This window comes from Amborella trichopoda, chromosome 13, assembly GCF_054954075.1.
Source record: "Amborella trichopoda isolate Santa Cruz 75 chromosome 13, AtrichopodaSantaCruz75HAP2 v2.0, whole genome shotgun sequence".
In the NCBI taxonomy this organism is placed as follows: domain Eukaryota; kingdom Viridiplantae; phylum Streptophyta; class Magnoliopsida; order Amborellales; family Amborellaceae; genus Amborella; species Amborella trichopoda.
Window position 1 is genome coordinate 51,625,001 of NC_142348.1, and position 22,056 is coordinate 51,647,056.

A 22,056-nucleotide genomic window follows, 5' to 3' on the forward strand; every position below is an offset into this window, starting at 1 on the left:
GAATGGCACTGTGTTTGCATGTAGTTGTCCTTGTGTTTGTAAAAAAGGCATTCCCTTGTTCGAAATAAGGTGATTTTCAACCTTGAGCCTCTGGTTATCATGAGGTGCTTCTATTAAGCATTTCTTAATATATATATATATATATAGTTCACGTTAGAAAATAAATAAAAAATAATGCACTCATTTTTTTTATTTTTTATTCTTAGTATGTTAGCATTTGGGAGAACATTACGTTGGGAAAACAAAAAAATACATTTTGTTGCCAATTTTCCATGTAATTAATGGTGGCCCCTACATCATAAACAAATGATTTAATTAATTGATTCCAAGAGAGCAAATTTCGGCTTAACATCAAGATCAAAGCGTTTTTCTTTTTCTTTTTTTGTTTTTTTCCCCTTTTTGTCAATATTGGTGAAGTTATTACGATATTGGTCTTGGGTGGTCCAATAAAACCACCCTAGACCTAACATGGAGTTATAAAAAAGGAAATTTTATTAAAATATCCTTGGGAGATAACTATTCAAAATGTTACCCTTCTGGCAGTATTCCAATTCAAGACAATGTGCTCTTTCATTGGTATTTTAATTTTTTGTAATATTATTTAATTTTGTTGCTATAAAAGATAGTTACGAGCGAATCCAGTGTTTGAAAACTCGCCGAGTTGAGCCGGACGCGCCCGGTTCGATTCGGGAATCGTCTGCTACCAACCCGGTTCCACAAAAAAATCGGGAATCGTCCGTGTCCTTTTTACATGTGCTCGCCTAGAGAACAACACGTGGCCACAAGTGGCCTCCTCACGGGAGCAACACGTGGTAACTCCCCTCACATGTCTTCCCCCTCGCTTTTCTACACGCACAATGAAGTATCCATTACAAAGGACTTTATAGATAACCAAACAACACTCATCTTTCGATGTGGGATAATTCCCACAAAAAATCATTAAAGCAAGATGTTTGAATATATATTATTATAGAATCAAATAAAATCATATGAGGCGACGTGGCTGTGTTGGTTGACAACTTGGATTTTGCGGTGGACGTCTAGGGTTCGAACCCCTTAGCGCACAACAAAATTTTTTTTGGAGTTCGAACCCCTTAGCCTTAGCGCACAACAAAAATTTTTTTAGTTCGAACCCCTTAGCGCACAACAAAAAAAATAAACAAAGATAGAAAATAAACAAAGAAAATAAACAAAGATAGAAAATACTATTGTAAAAAAATAGAAAAAATATAAAATAAAAGGCTTTTCAAGATAAAAATAAAAAAAATAACGCAACATTTTTTTATTTTTCTTGTAAAAAAATACAATTTGTTGTAAAAAAGATAAACAAAGTCAGAAAATACTGTTGTAAACAAATAAAAAATTATAAAATAAAAGGTTTTTCAAGATAAAGATAAAAAAAATAATACAACATTTTTTTTTTTTCTTGTAAAAAAAATACTAGGTAATATAACAAGTATTTCTTGCAAAAAAATAAAACAAATGGCATAAAAAAATAAAATGTACTTTGGCAGCATCATTTCTTTATTTTTCTTGTAAAAAAAAATAAAAAGTAATACAACAAGCAAAAACAATGTAGTACAGCATCTTCTTCTTTTGTCAAAAAAAAAAAAAAAGATAATCAACAAGTATCATATTTTTCTTGTAAAAAAACATAAAAGATAACACAATAAATATTTCTTGTCAAAAAAATAAAAGGTATTTCTTAATACAATCTGGGAATAAATGGTCTAATTATATTTTTTATTTTTATAACATGATGGTCTTTAACATAAATTTAGTAATATTAATTTAAAGATAGGATTCATACAATAAGGCCATTTGAAATCTCTCTCTTTCTACTAACAATCTCTTCCACTAATTTATTCTACAAACCTAAAAAATTAAAGAAAATTGGTATGCATTCTAATAATTTCTATATTGATAACCAAATCTTTTATTTTATTTATTAAGTTTTGTATTATAAATCATGTAGTGTACTATTTTTTTTACAGTTGTCAATAATACATTTTAAATTAGATGATATTATGAAATATTTTAGATTTGTTATTATTTATATAATGATATAATTATAAAATATTGTTGGTATATAATATTATAGTTAGTTATGTTGTAATAATTTGGGTTTTCTTAGCGGATTAGGGTTTTCCGCCAATTCGAGATTTTAGTGCCCAATTTTTCATCGATTTAATCAACTCTTTATTATAGTCCATATATGATTATATACTTAATCCATGATAATTCTGTAAATTTAATAGTCAACATAAGTTCATACAGGGAAAGAACATCTCAATATTCATAAATTGATGAAAACAATGAAAGTTAATAATGTAGTACCCTCATTTATTATTGGATTCCTAAAAAACAACATTTATAATGAATTTTAATAAATTTTTTTATTCTTTTTAAGGCTTAATCCGAACGATTCAGCCCGATTCCTGATCCGGATTGTCGATTCAACGATCCGGATAGGTTTTGAGATGCTCGATCTGGGTCACCGATCCGTTTTTTAAACCACTAAGCGAATCACAATAACGAGCTTTGCAAAATCACTGTAGCTAGTCCATATGCCAATTCATTAGCCTCCTTATATACATGCTTGAAAAAGAGAGTCATCGAACTACTTGATTTAGGTGTTGGAATTATTGTTGTGGGGTGTTTAATAAGATGGGAAGACAATATTGAGATAATTATCAATATGGAAATCTCTCTCTCTTTCTTAAAAGTGTTTTGTACTGTTCAATTTTCAAAAAAATACATGATACTTTGGGGTGTTTTTAAATCAGTGGTTTTTTCTTACACTTCCAAGGTTATTAATTGGTTATCGAAAGGTGTAAGTGTTTAGCTATGCTTGTGATATTCCAAGGTATTATGTGTTGTTTAATGTTTTAAGAACATTTGCATTATCGAGGGGACAACTGTGTTCAAAGAGTGCTCCGGATAGAGAAGCAAACACAAGTGAACTTTGCACAAGAGTGATATGAACAATTGAATAGGAGGGCTAATAATATTCTAGCAGCACCCTATAAATATCATAAACAGTATGGTTGAAGGACATCCCCAGTGCCACCACGCCACAACTGAAGCGGGTAGCTTGCAGTAGCAAGGTAGCACCCTCCTTCTGGGCGAGTCAACAGAACTACATGCATTAATTTGGGTAACTCCTTAACTGGAGGGTAGTCTAGTAGCTCATATAGCTTCCCTTCCACCTCTGCTTCTTTAAATTCGATGCACTCATCGTTGCACTCGACATAGGCAGCACCACTATCATCTCCAACTATCGTCCCTGAAAGAGGGTAAAAAACAGCCAGGACATCAGATGATTATTTCTTCAATTTACAAACATAGTCTTCTGAATCACCTTATTCATTCCTCTTCAAAGGACAGTGAAAAAGGATGAGAGGAACATAGATAACTAGATGAGAGGTGTGAATTGGTCAAGGAGAGAGATCATAAAGCAATGGAGGTGTGAAGGAGTTGCAGAGGATGGCTTGATGACGGTCGAATTGAGAACATTGAGGATCAACATTTTTTACCAAATGAACCTTTTGATCCATATGTATGCATACAGTATGGTGCTGGCACTAAGGTGAGTGGACTTTGCCTATACAATGAAACAATTGTAGTTCGTATAAGGCCGAGGCTCTAAACAATCCAAGCAAGGAGCACTTTTCAATAGTGTCGAAAGATGTTTCAATACTGGAAGTCTTTGTGATGGCTTGAAATTTTAATTTCATCTCTAATTATATAATTTTAAACTTCAAAAGCAGTGTAAATAGAGCGTATCTATGAACACTTGAAAATCTTTAGAATTGACGCTCTGAAAATGCATTACAAGATGCATCATTTCTAAGACTTAAAATCCATTTTTTCTCGTGTCCATACATCTTGAGGTCGAGATGATCAATTTAAGGAGTTTTGGCAACCTCTTTAAGTGAATTTTTGAAGTGTGCCCTAAATTGATTATTTAGAGCCTCGCTCTTATATGAATTTTTTCCATTGTTCTATTTATCCCCCAAAAAAAAAAAAAAAACAATTTTCCAGCCATCTCCTATATAGAATAGTGTAAAATAGTGGGGAACATCAGGTGGCTGATTGCCTAAGAATGATTTTCTAATTTTGAAAATTTGAAATTCCCTTTAGAATCATTTAATGAGTATTTTCACACAAGGATAACAATATTTGAGATTTTGAACACTTAGAATCCTAGATTTGTAATACTCATGGACAAGGATTTATGCAAGGGAGTGCCAGTAACAAATAATCCAGATATGCTCCGGCAGGAGCACCTAAGTTTTAGCTTTATTTTTATATTGGCATAAAGAGACCTATTATTCACCATCTGTCCTCCTAAAAAATGAGCCTGAACTATAGTTCACCCCAACCGTGTATTGGTGAGATAAGATGAATAAACAAAAGACCTATGTGATCTTTTATCGGGGAATACGTTTTTTTTTTTCTTCCTTCACTCTTTTCTTTTGACCTAAGATTACTTACATGTGGTCTCTATTATAATAAGATAAATTTCAAAATAAAATCAACATAACAATAAAACCAAGATCTTACCAACTTGATGCCATTGAAACAACTATGCACTATGCTTGAGAATAAAAGATAAGATTGCAAGAAACAAAAGGAAAAGTGCTGGAGATTACCTCAACCAGGCTTATTACACCCCACACTGAGTCACCATCATCCGATGGTGTGGGATCAACGGTCTAGCTTCAATCTCAAACTGAGAAAGCAAATTTCGACCAAACTACACTAATAGAACATGAACTCTTTTGATCACAAACTCAAACCCTAGGTGAATTCTCTTAACAACCTAGTTTGAGAGAGATAGATTCTCTTTTTACTAAATCCTAAATCTCTTAGCCGTAAATCCATACTTAAGAGATAGGAGAGAAGAACTCCATAACCTAAACCCTTAGGTTCTTTCACAATGTGGGAGAGAGAGATCAAACATGAGATAGATAAACTTTCTTAAGAGAGAGAGAAAAAAAGATAAGGTATAAAGATTTTTGTTAGAGACAATCCTTTTTTATAGGTTTTGAATAAGATTAGGGTTTTCTTTGGTTTGCCTGTTCTTGTGACATTGAACATAGACCGTCGAACCAGGGTGACTTGTGGGGTGAGAGATCTGAGATATCCATTTCATAGATAGGCCATTAACATTATGGAAGGTGCGTGAACCATTATCTCCCTTCCTAAACCATTTTCTCATCAATAGAAATTAAATAAATTAAATCTAATCAAAATATTATGCATATCATAAAATAGCAGAAGTCTAATCAATCTTTTCATAAAATCTTTCAAATATATATCAAGTTAATATTCAGTCATTATCTTTCAACCATATAGCTACATGTCATATCACTAAAAAAAAAAAGGAAAGAGAATAAGGGTGGGTCGTGCTACCCAAGGGAGGTACTCATGGGCCCCACCTTCTAAAATATGACGGGCCCATTTGCATAATGGGCCCCCATGATATTTTATATATTTAAAATTAATAAAAAGATTTTAGAATATTATTTGAATATTTAAATAATTGTAAAATCAATATCTTTAATTTTATAAATCCAAAAATTATAAATAAAATATCCAGGGGTTCATAAAAAATTCAAATAATAATCTTAAAAAAAATTTCATATTAAAACAAACACAATTAAATTAATTTGATGGCAAAATGATCCATATGGTTTAGGAATCAACAATCATGGGGCACTCCACCTTCAACGGTGGAATACATACCACACTTGCTTTATCAGACCGACCCAGTGTTTCCCATGACCTACAGTCCAAGCATAGGCTCATTAGCGGGTCACCAAAGTTTGGCCGATGAGCCAAGGGATCGCACTCCTAATATGTTGATTTCAAGTCCTCGCCTAGAGACGAGTCAAGATCATCTAGACCTGATGCGACCATAGCTCTTATGGTGCATAGAGGTATCTCTCGCACATGAATACGCTTTACCCTAAAAGGTGGATTTCTGGCTTTCCTAAACGATCTATCGATATGCATGCCGTGTGATGTCACATGGATGAGACTTGAGCCCCCGTCTCTGTAGGCCACCATCACACACAAGGGTCACACAATCCCTCAGCTCACTTATCCGGGTATATTATCTAAGTTCATCAAGGGCTAACCCATTAGAACCCTTCTCAGTTTGTTCTTTATGCCCAAGTAACATGGTTTTTTTCCAACTGACTTACCTAGATCGTCGAGCACAGCCCGGTATCTACAAAGATCATTTGCTTAGTATGGTCCACGAGGGACCACACAACCACCGAATTCATGTTCCACTGTATCATTTCATTTTACAAGTACTCATAAGGCCTTTAAAGGCCACATAAACCCAACAATGAAGGGGTGTAAAGTGTACCCCATCTTCTACAAGGAGATGTTCCCTAGTTTTGGATGCATATTCAACTTTCAACCATCGAACTATAGTTAACCCCAATGATGTATCTCTTTTTCAATTATTATTATTATTATTATATTTTTTTTATTTTTTTATTAACATCTCGAGGCCGAGGCTACCAATTAGAAGGTCTTATGGCGCCGGAACAACCCTTTCCGGTGGGTTTTTGTAATGCTTCATGCTTTTGGGTTAAAAGCTTGCTGGTTTGAATATTTAAAGTTTATCTTGTATTATTTTTTAATGTATTTCATATTTTACAATCAGGAGTACATTTTAGTTCTATCTCTTTTTTAATATATCGTATTAATCTCAAATTTGATAATGTCTATAATTTTCACTATTATGCATCTATAATTATATTTAAAAAACCAATTTAAAATAAATCAAATGACCAAACTATATATGAATAATATAGGCGTGATCTTGTTATTTTATTTATCTTAAATTTTTTAAAAAATATATTTTTATTAGTGTATGATGGTGAGAATTATGAAAGTACTAAAATTTAGATTATAAAATTCAAATACACATTGTGTCCTTGAATAAAGGGACTTGATTGTGAAATATGAAACATTTAACAGGGAAAAAAATAGTGAACTGGTCAAACCGGTCCGGATCGGTGAATCTACTATAGAGAAATGTTGTTTTACTGTGCAGAACTGCCAGTTCTCTTCTAGACTCAGGCGTTTTCCTATATATACACATAACTGGAAGAGGGTGACCGATTACCAGGTAGCACTAAGTGACTCCTTGTAGACCCTGCATTTTCTAAATCACTGATACAAAGAGTGAGACGTCTCACCTCTTATTCATGTGCCGTGTAGACCCTGCATTTTCTAAATCACTTATACAAAGAGTGAGACGTCTCACCTCTTATTCATGTGAAGCACATGTGGAATTGAATATGAGGAGCTCAATGGTGAATTCTGGCTATTAACTATGTATGTGAAATATTAGATGCAATTGACTACTTACTGTTGTTTGTGGGAGAGCTGAGAGAGATCTGGAAACGTCTGAAATGCAGCAAACACATACATTGAGATCTCACAAAGTACAAATCAATTTGCATTGAAATCTTTGCTTACACAAACTCGATCAAGTTCCATCTATGTACCATCATATAGAGGCAGCTTTGAATAAGTTTCTTCTTCTTCTTTGTTTTTTGGCCTGCAATACTATAAACAGAGAAAACTTTATATTTAGATAGTAAAACATGCATCTTGTGCTGTCGATAATCCAAATCTTCAAGTAGTGTTCGAAAAATTGGACAGTTTTTGGAAAATAGCCAAGGCGCTCATGTCCGAGTAACCGGTAAACTAGCCAGTTTAATTGGCCTAATCAGGCAAGTCCTATCCAGTCCAAAAACTATTAAAAAAATTACAAATAATACAAAAAAATGAAAAGTATATATAAAACATGATTAAAAAAGCGTATCCAAATAAAATTGAAAAGTAGTGAAAAAAATATATATTAAAAAATTGATTTGTGCCCAGGGATATGATGAATGAAAAAGATGGTAAAATGTAAAAATAAGTATTCATAATCAAAAGATGAAACTATAAGAGATTCTTCCAACTCGTGTTCTTTGAGGCTTCAATTAATATTATCAAGAATAACACTTTCAATATTTTGTCAAAGTTTATCACTATACGTAGAAAGAACATATATTCATTCCCTATCTTCTTCCTCAGTCTCGACATTATAAACTAACACGGGTTTTTCAACAAATTTCTCATTCTTTTGTGTCTTTAACTACTTGGAAGCAACCCTCCCAAATGGACTTTTTATGCTGCATCTTTTCTTATTCAGATATCATCTCTTTACTCGTATCAGAGATAAAGTCAGCTTGAAACTCAACAATGATATTCTTTAAGGTTACTTGTGGGATGATAGTTTCTTTTTAAAGTTGCAGAATTTTTTTATTTTTGATAGACATTTGTGGGAAGGAATTAATTGGCCACTCATCCAAATATCCAAAGGGAACATGGAATAACATTGTTTTTCAAAATAGATGATTTTTGGTAATCAATTTCTATAGTAGATTTGTTTGGAATGTTTCCATCAAATTTAATAACCCATTTTTTAATGATACGTTTCCCTTTGAGAGATGATGTGGCAGCGTAAGAATGGCTAGAACTTGCACTCTTACGAAATTTTCGGCGATATATCGGTTGTCAATTTTTTAAACTCCATTGTTGCAACTTGAGACCGACTTCTGGGAACCATCATCCTTATAGACATTCTGCTCACCATTCAAGCTATGTTTCACGTCTTCAGAAGAGACTCCCTTCTGAATTCGAATCTCGTTAAATACAAGTTTAAAATCAAAGTCTCACATCTTTAGGATACCCTCTTTAGAATATTTATACTTTTAGTGTTTACCACAAAAACAAGGGATTGCTCGTTAAAGTATCATCAATCTTGATCAGCTGACCACATAGATTTGCTATCTCTTTAAAGACTTCAGATAACCAAATAATGATTGGGATATCAAAAACCACAAACCAAGACGATTTTTTTTGGGATACGAAGATAAGATCATGGTGAACATGGATAAATTAGATTAGCATGAATATCATGTTCTCGCAAGACTATAATGTGCACTAACTCCCTCAAGCAAAAGAGCTACTCAAGATAATTTTCTTCATATGAAATTTAGATTCATCTAATAATCATCAGACTATTATTTTCAGAAAAAAGAGAATATGAGATTAATCTAATTTATTCACAATTGATCCTTATCTCAAAGGATTCGTATCCCAACAATTCTCATGTCTTCTCCATACTAAAATCGGCTCGTGCTCAACATGAATATGAGGGTTTGACATTTTTATTTTCATTTGTATCTATAGCTCGTTTGGAAGCAGCAGAGCATAATAAATACTAGTACAAAATTAAGGTGGGTCGAAAGTAACCATCAACAAGTTCAACAAAAAAAAAAAGAAGATAGAAAGATTTTTTTTTTTTTTTTAAACAATAAAAAAAAAGAAGCAAGTTGGCATCAAAGCTTCGACCATCAATCATGAACTCTCATTCATCATCCTAGATTTACCATTGTATAGGGAGGGGGTCCAAGTCCAAATAGGCTATGTCCTAAACCTCCCTCTATGTGCTTGAGATTCTCAAATTAAGCCCCTTCAACTCGGAAGCGGTCGGTCAAATCTGAACCGGGAACTGGGCAATCTGGTTTTCAACTAGTTTTGGTTGTTTAGATGAGCAAATTTTTTAAAATATAAAATATAAATCCCCAAAAAATAAGAGATTTGTTGGTGATATGTTTTTTAATGCTTTTCATGATTTTGGCAAAGATTGGAAAGGGTTTGGCTATGAATACTTATTTTTACATTTGCCCATATTTTTTGGAAAATTTTGAATACCCCTAAGCACAAATTGATGTATTGAACTCCATTTTTTTCACAACTTTTCAACTTCATTCGGATGTGCTTTATTTAATCATGCTTTAATATATATATATATATATCTGAAAAAGTTTTTCCAACGCCTATAGGCAATAGGGAACAGTGCCTGCTCTATCCACCGTTACTTTAAATGTGATGAAACGAGCGTCTGAGATTGAATAAAAATAATGCCTACGCCTAAAACAAAAGCTTGAAACCCATGTGAAATTTCAACCTACCCCTCTCTTCCGGCTTCCTCTGCTCTACGAGCTTTTCTCTCGCTCGCTCACCCACCATCTCCTCTTCTAACTAAAAAATATGAAGCCTTTGTCTTGCTCGCACTCCTGACTCCTTTGCCCTCTTCTCTCACTGTGAAGCTTCTTGTTGTCAAAGCACATATGCACTTCTTCAACTAACTGTGTGTGGCATATAGAGAGAGGGCAAGGAATAACTCACCTGGTTTGTTGAAGACGTGTGTGTATGTGCCCTAACAGCAAGAATCTTCACAGTGGGAGAAGAGGGCAAAGGAGACAGGAACTCGAGCAAGACAAAGGGCTTTGTATTTTTTAGTTACAAGGGGCTTCGCAAAGCAGATGGCGGGTGAGCGAGAGAGAGGGAAGCTTGCAAAGCAAGGGAAGCGAGAAGTGAAATTTTAGATGGGTTTGAAGCTTTTGTTTTAGACGCGTGGGTTGTTTTTATTCAACCCCAGCAGCTCGTTTCATCCCATTTAAAGGGACGGTGGATAGGGTAGGGGCGAAATCATTGTTCCCTATCGCCTATAGGCGTTAGGAAGACTTCTCTTATATATATATATATATATATATATATATATATATATATATATATATATATATATAGGAAATGACCTTATGAGACGCTCCCACAACTATGTGTGTAGGGCTCCAAAGGATCACCATTAAATTCGGTATAGATATCTAGAAAAGTCAAGTCTTACACCTATGTGATAATTTTTTTAGAGATCTGTGCTAAATTTAATGGTGATCCCTTGGGGTCCTACACACATGGGTGTGGGAGGGTTTGATATGATCATTACTATATATATATATATATATATATATATATATATATATATATATATATATATATATATATATATATATATATATATATATATATATATATATATATATATATATATATATATATATGTGTGTGTGTGTGTGTGTGTGTGTATGTGTGTATCTTTTTTTGTTTTTTTAAATACTTTTTGGTCTCTTCGGGACATATATCTTCTTCATGGTCCTTATGGCATCTTGCCTCATGTCTCAACAACTCTTCATGTGTTCAATTACATGTGGCCCTATAGTTAAGAGCCTGAATTGAGAGGGTAAAAAACCAAGCTAAAATTATTTTTACCACTGAAAATTTTGGTATTAATTTCTTGAACCCGGTGAGTAACTTGGAAAAAAGAATCAAATTGCAAGCTATATGTGCTAGAAAAATAGCATCCCAAGATTGAAGAATGGGAAGCTGCCACAAGAGTTAGAGAGTTAGGTTGATCCCGATGGAGCCACACAACAATGTGATTTGTTTCAACAACTCAAAATCAAACGTCTTCTCTTTTTATGAAAATAATAATCTGATGATTATTAGATGAATCTAAATTTCATATCAAGAAAATTATCTTTAGTAGCACTTTTGCTTGAGGGAGTTAATGCACATTATAGTCTCTCGAGAACATGCGATTCGTGCTAATCTAATTTATTCACGTTCACAGTGATCTTATCTCCATGGACTCATCTCCAAAAAAAAATCATGTGCTTCCCATAATTAATTCCCCTGGTCTCATAAGCCAAGAAAAGTCGTATGCTCTTCATCTTCATTTCTCTTGTGCAGCACATGGATATGAGGGTTCGAGGTTTTTATTTTATTTTTGAGTGAGGTTTGTATAAGGTGTAAACCTTATACTATTGAGGTAAGGTGCACCACAAAATTATGCCGAAAATGCACTTCCAGTGCCGTAAAGCTTTGCGATGATATGAAAATTTATTGTTTCCCCCAATCATGAAATTTATAATTTCAGAAATGGTGATGATCAAACAGATCTATATATACTTGAAAATCTTGAAAATGGACGGTCTAGATAGAAGATGAACTATTTTTAAGGCTAGAAAAGACTTTTTTAAAAAAGCCACATCCAAATAAAAATTGAAAAGTAGTGTAGAAAATATATTTTAAAAATTTGATTTGTGCTCGGAAGTATTTTAATATTTTTCGAAAACGATGGTAAAATGTAAAAATAAGTATTCATAGTCAAAAGATGGAACTGTCAGAGGTTCTTCCAGCTCGTATTCTTTGAGGCTTCGATTGATGTTATCAAGAACAACACTATAAATATTTTTCCCAAGTTTATCACTATAGGTAGAAAGAACATATATTCATTCTCTATCTTCTTCCTCACTCTCGACATTATAAACTAACACGGGTTTTTCAACAAACTTCTCATTCTTTTGTGTCTTTAACTGCTTGGAAGCAACCCTCCCAAATAGACTTTTATGCTGCATCTTTTCTTGTTCAGATATCATCTATTTACTCGCATCAGAGACAGAGCCAGCTTGAAACTCAACAATGCTATTTTTTTGGATTACTTGTGGGATGATAGTTTCTTATTGAAGTTGCAGGATTTTCTTATTTTTGATAGACCTTTGTGGGAAAGAATTAATTGGCCACTTATCCAAACATCCAAAGGGAACATGGAATAACATTGTTTTTCAAAATAGATGATTTTTGGCAAGCAATTTCCATGGCAGATTTTTTGGAATGTTTCCATCAAATTTAACAACCTATTTTTTAATAATACATTTCCCTTTTAGAGATGATGTGGCAGTGTAAGAATGGCCTGAACTTGCCCTCCCATGAAATATTCGACAATGATATCAGTTGTTAAGCTTTTAAATTCCATTGTTGCAACTTGAGACCGACTTCTAGGAACCATCATCCTTATCGACATTCTGCTCACCATTCAAGCTACGTTTTACCTCTTCAGAAGAGACTCCCTTCTGAATTTGAATCTCTTTAAATACAAGTTTAAAATCAAAGTCTCACATCTTTAGGATACCCTCTTTAGAATATTTATACTTCTAGTTTTTACCACAAAAACAAAGGATTGCTGGTTAAATTATAATCATTCTTGATCAGCTGGACGCATAGATTTGCTATCTCTTTAAAGACTTCAGATAACCAAATAATAATTGGTATACCAAAAATCACAAACCAAGAAGATTTTGTTGGTATACTGTGATAACTGTCAACACGGATAAATTAGATTAGCATGAATAGCATGTTCTCGCGAGACTATAATGTCCACTAACTCCCTCAACCAAAAGAGCTACTCAAGATAATTTTCTTCATATGAAATTAGATTCATCTAATAATCATCAGATTATTATTTTCAGAAAAAATAGAATATGATATTAATCTAATTTATTCACAATTGATCCTTATCTCAAAGGATTCGTATCCCAACAATTCTCATGTCTTCTCCATATTAAAATCCGCTCGTGCTCAACATGAATATGAGGGTTTGACATTTTTCATTTGTATCTATAGCTCGTTTGGAAGCAGCAGAGCATAATAAATACTAGTACAAAATTAAGGTGGGTCGAAAGTAACCATCAACAAGTTCAACAAAAAAAAAAAAAAAGGATAGGAAGATTATTTTTTTTTTTTTTAAACAATAAAAAAAAGAGTAAGTTAGACATCAAAGCTTCGACCATCAATCATGAACTCTCATTCATCATACTTGATTTACCATTGTATAGGGAGGGGGTCCAAGTCCAAATAGGCTATGTCTTAAACCTCCCTCTATGTGCTTGAGATTCTCAAATTAAGCCCGTTCAACTCAGAAGCGGTCGGTCAAATCTGAACCGGGCACTGAGCAATCTGGTTTTCAACTAGTTTTGGTTGTTTAGTTGGGCAAATTTTTTAAAATATAAAATATAAAATCCCCAAAAAATAAGAGACTTGCTGGTGATATGTTTTTTAATGCTTTTCATGATTTTGGCAAAAATTGGAAAGGGTTTGGCCATGAATACTTATTTTTACATGTGCCCATATTTTTTGAAAAATTTTGAAATACCCCTAAGCACAAATTGATCTATTGAACTCCATTTTTTCACAACTTTTCAACTTCATTTAGATGTGTTTTGTTTAATCATGATTATATATATATATATATATATATATATATATATGGAAAAGTTTTTCCAACGCCTATAGGCGATAGGGAACAGTGATTTCGCCCCTGCCCTATCCACTGTTACTTTAAATGGGATGAAACGAGCGTCTGGGATGTAATAAAAATAGCGCATGCGCCTAAAACCAAAACTTGAAACCCATGTTAAATTTCAACCTACTCCTCCCTTTCCGCTTCCCCTAGTCTGCGAGTTTCCCGTCACCCCTTGTAACTCAAAAATACGAAGCCCTTTGTCTTGCTCGCACTCCTGTCTCCTTTGGCCTCTTCTCTCACTGTGAAGCTTCTTGATGTCAAAGCACATGCACTTCTTCAACAAACCGTGTGTGGCATAGAGAGAAAGGGCAAGGAAGAACTCACCTGGTTTGTTGAAGAAATGTTTAGGTGCTCTGACAGCAAGAATCTTCACAGTGGGAGAAGAGAGCAAAGGAGACAGGAGCGCGAGCAAGACAAAGGGCTTCGTATTTTTTAGTTACAAGGGGCTTTGCAAAGCAGACAGCGGGTGAGCGAGACAGAGGGAAGCTCGCAAAGCAAGGGAAGCCGGAAGGGAGGGGTGGTTGAAATATTAGACGTGTTGGAAGCGCTTTTCTTTTAGACGCATGGGTTGTTTTTATTCAATCCCAGCAGCTCGTTTCATCCCATTTAAAGTGACTGTGGATAAGGCGGGGGCGAAGTCATTGTTCCCTATTCCCTATAGTCGCTGGGAAGACTGCTCATATATATATATATATATATATATATATATATATATATATATATATATATATATATATATATATAGGAAATGACCTTGTGAGACCCTCCCACACCCATGTGTGCAGGACCCGAAAGGATCACAATTAAATTTTAATGGTGATCCTTTGAGGTCCTACACACATGGATATGGGAGGATCTGATATGATCATTACTATATATATATATATATATATATATATATATATATATATATATATATATATATATATATATATATATATATATATATATATATATATATATATATATATATATATATATGTGTGTGTCTTTTTTTTTTTCTTTTTTTTAAATACTTTTTGATCCATTCGGGACATATCTTCGATCCTTATCGCCTCTTGCCTCATGTCTCAACAACTCTTCATGTGTTCAATTATATGTGGCCCTGTAGTTAAAAGCCTGAATTCATAGGGTAAAAAACCAAGCTGAAATTATTTTTACCACTGAAAATTTTGGTATTAATTCACAATTGATCCTTATCTCAAAGGATTCGTATCCCAACAATTCTCATGTCTTCTCCATACTAAAATCCGCTCGTGCTCCACATGAATATGAGGGTTTGACATTTTTATTTTCATTTGTATCTATAGCTCGTTTGGAAGCACCAGAGCATAATAAATACTAGTACAAAATTAAGGTGGGTCGAAAGTAACCATCAACAAGTTCAACTAAAAAAAAAAAAAAAAGGATAGGAAGATTTTTTTTTTTTTTTTAAACAATAAAAAAAAAAAGTAAGTTAGACATCAAAGCTTCGACCATCAATTATGAACTCTCATTCATCATACTTGAGTTACCATTGTATAGGGAGGGGGTCCATGTCCAAATAGGCTATGTCTTAAACCTCCCTCTGTGTGCTTGAGATTCTCAAATTAAGCCCGTTCAACTCGGAAGCGGTCGGTCAAATCTGAACCGCGCACTGAGCAATATGGTTTTCAACTAGTTTTGGTTTTTTAGATGGGCAAATTTTTTAAAATATAAAATATAAAATATAAAATCCCCAAAAAATAAGAGACTTGTTGGTGATATGTTTTTTAATGCTTTTCATGATTTTGGCAACGATTGGAAAGGGTTTGGCCATGAATACTTATTTTTACATTTGTCGATATTTTTTGGAAAATTTTGAAATACCTTATGCACAATTTTTCACAACTTTTCAACTTCATTTGGATGTGTTTTATTTAATCATGATTTTATATATATATGGAAAAGCTTTTCCAACGCCTATTGGCGATAGGGAACAGTGATTTCGTCCCAGCCCTATCAACCGTTACTTTAAATGGGATGAAACGAGCATCTGGGATTGAATAAAAATAATGCATGCGCCTAAAACCAAAACTTGAAACTCATGTTAAATTTCAACGTACTCCTCCCTTTCCGCTTCCTCTGGTCTGCGAGTTTCCCGTCTCCCCTTGTAACTCAAAAATACAAAGCCCTTTGTCTTGCTCGCACTCCTGTCTCCTTTGCCCTCTTCTCTCACTGTGAAGTTTCTTGCTGTCAAAGCACATATGCCCTTCTTCAACAAACCGTGTGTGGCATGGAGAGAGAGGGCAAGGATGACCTCACCTGGTTTGTTGAAGAAGTGTGTATGTGCTCTGACAGCAAGAATCTTCACAGTGGGAGAAGAGGGCAAAGGAGATAAGAGCACGAGCAAGACAAAGGGCTTCGTATTTTTTAGTTACAAGGCGATTTGCAAAGCAGACAGCGGGTGAGCGAGAGAGAGGGAAGCTCGCAAAGCAAGGGAAGCGGGAAGGGAGGGGTGGTTGAAATTTTAGACGGGTTTGAAGCTTTTCTTTTAGACGCGTGGGTTGTGTTTATTCAATCCCAACAGCTCGTTTCATCCCATTTAAAGTGACTGTGGATAAGACGGAGGCGAAATCACTGTTCCCTATCGCCTATAGGCGTTGGGAAGATTTTTCTTATATATATATATATATATCTATATATATATATATATATATATATATATATATATGTGGAAAATGACCTTGTGAGACCCTCCCACACCCATGTGTGTAGGACCCCAAGGGATCACCATTAAATTTTAATGGTGATCCCTTGGAGTCCTACACACATGGGTGTGGGAGGGTCTGATATGATCATTACTGTATATATATATATATATATATACATATATATATGGATATACATATATATATATGTATATATATATATATATGTATATACATATATATATATATACATATACATATATATGTGTGTGTATCTTTTTTTGTTTTTTTAAATACTTTTTGGTCTATTCGGGACATATATCTTCTTCATGGTCCTTATCGCCTCGTGCCTCATGTCTCAACAACTCTTCATGTGTTCAATTATATGTGGGCCTCATGTCTCAACAACTCTTCATGTGTTCAATTATATGTGGCCCTGTAGTTAAGAGCCTGAATTCAGAGGGTGAAAAACCAAGCTAAATTTTTTTTTACCACTGAAAATTTTGGTATTAATTTCTTGAACCCGATGAGTAACTTGGAAAAAAGAATCAAATTGCAAGCTATATGTGCCAGAAAAATAGCATCCCAAGATTGAAGAATGGCAAGCAGCCGCAAGAGTTAGAGAGTTAGGTTGATACACGATGGAGCCACAAAACAATGTGATTTGTTTCAACAACTCAAAATCAAACGCCTTCACTTTTTCTGAAAATAATAATCTAATGATTATTAGATGAATCTAAATTTCATATCAAGAAAATTATCTTGACTAGCTCTTTTGCTTGAGGGAGTTAATGCACATTATAGTCTCTCGAGAACATGTAATTTATTGACATTAAACAGTGATCTTATCTCCATGGACTCATCTCCCAAAAAAATCGTGCTCTCCATAATTAATTCTCCTGGTCTCATATCCCAAGAAGAGTCGCATGCTCTTCATATTCATTTCCCTTGTGCTGCACATGGAACTGAGGGTTCGAGCTTTTTATTTTATTTTTGGATAAGCTTTCAGTAGTGGTGATGATCATGATCAAACAAATTTATATATACTTAAAAATCTTGAAAATGGACGGTCTAAATAAAAAATAAACTATTTTTAAAGATAGAAAAAACTCTTTTTTCATGTCTATAAATCTCAAGGTAGAGATGAGATATTTGAGGGTTTTTCAAAATATTTTCTCTAATGGGTTTGTAAAGTGCACCTTACACGTACAATATAGGGTTAAACACTTTATATAAACTTTTTCTTCTATTTTATTTTGGTATTTGGGCTGCATCGTATGCCATCATAGTTTAATATTACGTGTGGAGTGCATCTGCACGTTATTTGAGTTCAATGTATATTAAATAATTTTTTAATCATATCTTTTCAGTGCTTCCATTTTTTTGAACTACAATATTACTGTGTTTCCTTTTTTTCCTCTCAATCACATTAAAAAGGAGTGGTATTAAAAGACTGAAAAAAAAGAAGGGCTGAGGTTTTTTATAAGGCCTGAGCTTTCGGAAAACAAAATAAAGCCTATCTCAAAATCAATTTCTGGCACCAACAATAAAATTTGAAATTAAAAAAATGGTACAGATATTATGGATTTATGAACACTTATTTTTAAGGTGAAATAAACACTCTAAATAATTTGTAATAATATACACTATTTTTAGAGATTAAATTTCTAATTTTTTTTCACAACCATAATTCTCAAATGACAATGATGTAAAAGTTTTCCAATGCTTGAATTATAATTTTGGATAAATTATGAGGTGAGGCTTTAGATACTACCATAGGGGTGCAACCCTATTAAACCATTTTCTAAACAAACAAAATCACTTTTTAGCTTTTAAAGTTCATTTAATTTTTCATGTGATCAATATCATCGATTCTCAAAAGCTTGGATCTGAAATCCATATTTTAGAGGCGTCCACGTGAATAGGTCAGTCAGCCATATCCTTCATGATTTGAGTGTACAAAGGCTGAACCCATTAGGTTATATTTTAGTTTGTGTTTTTTTTCAATGGTTTCAAACTTCGAAAGCTAGATTCCCACAACTTAAAAAAAAGAAAAAGACAAAAAAAGAGTGAGAGTGATTAAGATATGGAAAAAGTTTATATAAGGTTGCAACCTTAGTTATGGTTGTACTTCAAAAATCCATTGTAAAAGTTAGTTTTAATATTGAAAAACCTTTTGATTAATCATCTCGATAAATGATCATGAAAAATAAAAAGATTTTAAGTCTAAAAAATAGTGTATTTTACAACATATTATTCATACCGTCCATTTTCAATATTTTCATTGTTTATAGATCTACTTGATTTTAACTATTTTTTAAATTTAAAATTTTATAATTAAATATAAAAATAGATTTTGAGATAATCCTAAAAACATTTTACATCAAAATTATATACCATAATAAAATTTGAAAGTGCACCTTACCTCTACCTCTACGAATGCATCCATATGCCACCGGTACCCTTAAGATATTAGTGGAGACTTAAATATTCCTATAGATTTATAAAAAAAAGAATTGAAAGACCTATAACCAATGACAATAATTCGACTAAAATATTGCTATAGATTCGTAAAAAAAAATAAAAAGGCCCAATGATCAATAATTGATGTAGTTCAATGGCAATCAGCCTATAAATAGGAGCACCAAGATTCCATGACTTTCACATCTGAATCAGCAATGGAAGTTCCTACTCTCACCACCCTCTTCTTCTTTGTAATGCTGGTGCGCCTCACTCTCTCTCTATAGCTTGCTTCTTTTTAACGTTTTTAGCGAGATGTAATCTCTTAGCTTTTCTATCACTTTTGTGCTATGCTACTACTAATATTTCAGCTGGAGGTTGGACACTTTAGGCCTATTTTTTAAGCCCATGAGGCCTTAATGCCTTCATTTAATCGAAAATTTTGAATCCTTAGTTACCTTTTGGAATATCTTTTCTGTATCTTGATGATTCCTATAATCCTTGATGCTTCCTTTTTTTTTTTCATTCTTTCTTTTTTGTACTTTCCTTTCTACTTTGAGATTTTTATGTACGGACTGGGTAAAATTACCAAAATTTACTCTTCAATTTATAAATTCGGTAATTTTACCATGAGGTCATACTCCCCCATTGTTATTATATTTTCAAATTTTACCACGGTTCAAACTTTCAAACATCAAATTGCTTTTTTTTTTTTTTTTTTTGACATTTGTAAGGGGTCCGTGTATATTATATGGAACTACCCTATTTGTAGGGTAGTCCGATAACTGCAATATTGGACCACCCTATATTTTTGGCCCATGCTTTTTTATAGGGCCGTCTCATATCACAAACATGAGACCAACATTTTTTATAGTTTGTTATGTTCGAGTAGTCCGAGCTTATGACACAAAGGTAGTAAAAAAACATCTGATGTTCAAAAGCTTGGACCACTAAAAATGAAAAGATATGAAAAAAGGAAGTCCGATATTTGAAATATCGGACTATCCCACAGACAACGTTAGGTCAAAAACATAGGGTGGTCCAATATTGCACTTATCAAATTGCCTTTCGAATGAGGCCTTTCTAAATATTTAATATCGGACCGACCTACAAATGTCAAAAATAAAAATAAAAAAATAAAAAAATGATCAGTTGGGGGAAAAATAGAAAAACAATAATAAAAATAGAAGAGAGTATGACTTCGCCATAAAATTACAGAACTTAATGACTAAAGAGTAAATTTGGTAATTTTACCGAATATGTTAAAATTCATTCTACTTTTGCTGACACACTTACTTTTGCGCTCATATTGGTGCAGCTTATTTGCGGTGATGCAAGGGTTTTGGAAGAGCAAAACCAAGAAACCCCATCTACAAACGACTTTGATCCTGAAAATATCCTCTTGTACCATAATTATGCCAAACAAGAAACCGCATCTATAAAGGACTTTGATCCTGAAAATATCCTCCTTTACCATCAGTATGCCAAACAAGAAACCCCATCTACTAAGGACTTTGATCCTGAAAATATCCTCCTTTACCATAATTATGCCAAACAAGAAACCGCATCTACTAAGGACTTTGATCCTGAAAATATCCTCCTTTACCATAATTATGCAAAACAAGAAACCCCATCTACAGAGGGCTTTGATCCTGAAAATATTCTCTTGTACCATAATTATGCAAAAAAGGATGAAGATAGCAACACTATATCTCACCATCCCCTAAGCTCATCTCAAACAACATCCACAAAGGATTTTGAACCTGAAAGCAGTGTCAAAGAAATGGACTCACATTCTCATATAACCAGCCATGATCATGCTCCAGGACCCCAAAATGTTTTCTTCCACATGAAGGATCTCAAGGTTGGAAACAAACTTGACCTCTACAATATGGTTGATAAAACCTTGGCAGCCACCTCCCCTCTACCACGCCAAGAAGCCGACTCCATTCCCTTTGCATCTGCTTCACTCCCTGATATCTTGCATCGCTTCTCGATCCCTCCGGACTCACCTCTAGCTAAGAAAGTAGCAAGGAACCTTCACATATGTGAGTCTCCCCCATTAATGGGCGAACGCAAGTTTTGTGCCACAAGCCTCGAGTCCCTGCATGACTTTGTCTTATCGATCTTGGGGCCTAAAGCTAAACCCCAAGTGCTGGCAACTACCTTGCACAACGGAGAGAATCGTCCTCCCCTTGTGCAATCTTACATTGTGAAAGAGATTATGCTTCGATTAACACCACCATATCTGCCCGTTTGTCATCCAATGACTTACCCGTATACTGTGTTTCATTGCCATGTCGTGGTTAAAACCACGGCCTTGATGGTGAAGCTAGAAGGTGAGGATGGAAGCAAAATGGATGCTGCAGCAGCTTGTCACTTGGACACCTCTGACTGGGACCCCGACCATGTTTCTTTCAAGGTGCTTGGCATCAAGCCAGGCACTGAACCTGTTTGCCATGTCTTTCCAGAGACTCACTTGGCTTTCATTTCGACTTCTCTCGAGGCAGCCGTGTGATCATGATCCTGAACCATGTTGGATGATCAGAATGCCATTGCGTTTACATGTAATTTGGTTTGTGTGTTAGTAACAAAGGCATTCTATTGCTCGAAATAATACCACCTTAGACCTTCTTCTTCTTCTGTTTTTTTTTTTTTTGTCAATATGCGAATTTATTACGAGATTAGTGCTGCATGGGTCGTCCAATAAGACCACCCTACACCTCACGTTGAGTTATAAAAGATGAAAATTTATAAAAATAGGGATGGTATACCACTTACTTTTAGAATTGGGGGGTCACAATTACTTATAACCGGTGTTTAAAAGATAGGTCGATTTTTAAAAAAGCAGCCGACTGA

General features: G+C 34.0%; 2 protein-coding genes across 2 annotated transcripts in view; both read left to right on the forward strand.

The window, feature by feature from the left end:
- LOC18445872 (BURP domain-containing protein 6) overlaps positions 1-80 on the forward strand; it is a 3,124-nt gene extending 3,044 nt beyond the window's left edge. The window contains exon 2 of the mRNA XM_088856953.1: positions 1-80. This exon is cut by the window's left edge and continues 919 nt beyond it. The gene's annotated coding sequence lies outside the window, so the exon portion shown is untranslated.
- Positions 81-19,373: 19,293 nt separating this feature from the next.
- LOC18445870 (BURP domain-containing protein 6) lies at positions 19,374-21,840 on the forward strand. Its single transcript, XM_006855996.4, has 2 exons — positions 19,374-19,460; positions 20,516-21,840. Exons 1-2 carry the CDS (start codon positions 19,392-19,394, stop codon positions 21,713-21,715), a joined length of 1,269 nt encoding a protein of 422 aa, XP_006856058.3. The 5' UTR covers positions 19,374-19,391; the 3' UTR covers positions 21,716-21,840.
- The last annotated feature ends 216 nt before the right edge of the window (positions 21,841-22,056 follow it).